This window comes from Mustela nigripes, chromosome 2, assembly GCF_022355385.1.
Source record: "Mustela nigripes isolate SB6536 chromosome 2, MUSNIG.SB6536, whole genome shotgun sequence".
Classification (NCBI taxonomy): Eukaryota; Metazoa; Chordata; class Mammalia; order Carnivora; family Mustelidae; genus Mustela; species Mustela nigripes.
Window position 1 is genome coordinate 657,115 of NC_081558.1, and position 2,432 is coordinate 659,546.

The 2,432-nt window shown below is 73.5% G+C and overlaps 1 protein-coding gene across 1 annotated transcript in view; it reads left to right on the forward strand.

Moving 5' to 3' along the window:
• Positions 1-755: 755 nt before the first annotated feature.
• Positions 756-2,432, forward strand: part of MIDN (midnolin) — an 8,471-nt gene continuing 6,794 nt past the window's right edge. The window contains 1 exon segment of the mRNA XM_059388470.1: positions 756-1,439. Within this exon segment, the coding sequence (XP_059244453.1) occupies positions 1,179-1,439 (261 nt within the window). The 5' untranslated portion in view covers positions 756-1,178.

The window sequence follows — 2,432 nt, forward strand, 5'->3', positions numbered from 1 at the left end:
GTCACGTCACGGCTCGGGCGGGCGCGACTAGGGAAGCGGGCCGGGCCCGCGGGACAGGGGTGGGACGCGAGGTGGTACCGGCGAGGCAGGGTGCGGGCGGGGGAGGGGGAGGGCCCTCCTGGCACCGGCCCACGTCACTGCGGTGCAGGCCCCGCCCGCAGCCCCGCTCCTCGCCGGGACCTCACGCCCCACGGATGGGGGACGCCCGGCGGCCGAACCTCCTGAGAGCCGCCCGGGCCCGAAGCGCAGGGATCGCCTCCCGCTTCCGCTCGCGGCGGCTTCCCGGACAGACGCGGGGGGTGGTACCCCGGCTTCCTGCCCCTCCCGGCGCGGGGATAGTGCCTGCCCCCACGCCGCGCCGTCCGGGACCGGGACCCCGCGCCGCCGCTCCCCCACTCGACCGATCCCCCTCGGGCCGCCTGCCCTTTGTTGCGGGCCGTATGAATGGCCCCCGGCGCGGGCGGGTGGAGCGCGGGGGCGGGCCGGAGCGGCGCCAGCCCCGCCCCCGCCGAGCTCCCCTTGGCCGCCGGACCGGGGGCGGGGCGACGGGCGGGCCCGGGCGGCCACGTGGGGCAGCGCCACGGCGCTTCTCATTGGCCCGCCCGCGCGGCCGACTGGGCGTTCGGCGCGCGGAGATTGGCCGACTCAGGGCCGGCGGAGTAAGTAGTGAATGGGAGGGGGCGGCAGTCCCGCCCCTTGGAACGTTGATACATTATAACTTTTTTTTCTTGTTACTTTCACCCCCAGATCTTTCAAGCGGCGGCGGCGGCGGCGGCGGCGGCGGCGGCGGCGGCGGCGGCGGCGGGGACGGCTGTTGCTAAGGGAGGGGACGCGCGGGGAAGCGCGGCCCGATCGGCGGCCGGCACCGAGCGCGACCGCCTAAGCGGCGCCCCCTCCTCGGGACCCTCCCCCACGCCCAGCGTCCTTGAAAGGAGCCGCGAGTGCAGTCCCCACCCCCGGAAGGCGCCCCTACGAGCCAGCGCGACCCCGGAGCGCCGCTCGGATTTTTGATTCTTGATTCACCTTCCGCTACTGGGACTTTCTCGAAGAGGACGTGCGCTTCCCCTAGGAACGGCGAGGACCCGCGGTTTGGGGAGCCCAACCCCCGCGCAGTGCCCGGAGGCGCGACGAGGATTGGCGGCGCCCCGTGGACCCCAGCCCTCCAGCGCGGGCCGGGGATGGAGCCGCAGCCCGGCGGCGCCCGGAGCTGCCGGCGTGGGGCCCCCGGCGGCGCCTGCGAGCTAGGCCCGGCGGCCGAGGCGGCGCCCATGAGTCTGGCCATCCACAGCACAACGGGCACCCGCTATGAGCTGTCGGTGCCCCCGGACGAAACGGTGGAGGGGCTGCGCAAGCGGCTGTCCCAGCGGCTCAAAGTGCCCAAGGAGCGCCTGGCGCTGCTCCACAAAGACACGTAGGTATCGCGCGCCGCCCTCGGACCCGCCGCCCCCTCGGGCCCCGGCCCCCGGGCGGGAACAAAGAGCGCGCCGCACGGGGAAGGAAGGGGGCGGCCAGACGGGGGGCGGGGGCGCGCCGCGCGCTCTCGGGCGCCCTCTGCTCGGCCTTGCCTGCCTCGGCCCCCTCCCCCGCCCGGGGTCGCTGCACAAAGGCGGCTGCGAGGGCGTCCCCCTCCCTCCCGGGAAGGCAGGGGTCCCGGGTCAGCGTGGGGGTCTCGGCAGCGGGGGTGGGGGGGCGCGGCCGCCTCCTTCTCTGCCTGCATTCCCGCTGGCTTCCGCATCTGTTCGGTGCCCCCCCCCCCCCCCACGTCTGGCTGTTTTCTTCCCCTACTTGCATCTTTCTACCCCCCTTTGTTCTAACCACCAAGCACTCCCGCAGTCTCCCCCTCCCCCCTGGTATTTAAATCGCCTCCAGGCCGGGGAGCACTCCCCCCGCGGGCCTCCAGGGACACACAGTGTCCATCCCCAGCGGAGGGGCCCCAGTGGGGGAGGGGCGGGTGGGGGAGGGTCTCCTTTGTCTGAGCCGCCGCGGCCTGCGCCGGGCGCCGGGGAGGGAGGGAGGAGGGGGAGCCCGGCACCGCAAAAGACCCTAAAGGCTAAGGCCTGTGGCTCCCACAGAGAAAAGCTCGGGGCCGGAGTTACAGGCGAGGGCCGGCCGTGGGGTGAGGGGAGGGTGGCAGAGGACCGCAAGGGTGCACTGGCGCCTGGGGACGAAAAAGTGCTTTGTTGAGGTGCAGAGGTGGTGCCCCAGCCCAGAGTGGGGTTTCTTCCCCTAGGAGGTTTGAACCACTTGCATGGCGGGCCCTCGGGGCCAGATATTTGACACTCCCCCGTACATACACACACAGACCACTCCTCTGGTTGGGGAGCTGGGAAGGGATAGGGGTGCGGAGGGCTCCCATATCTCCCCCAGGAACACAGCCCCCACCCCCCTAGGGGCAGAAACCCCACTCCCGGCCGGGGCCCCACCTCCGAACC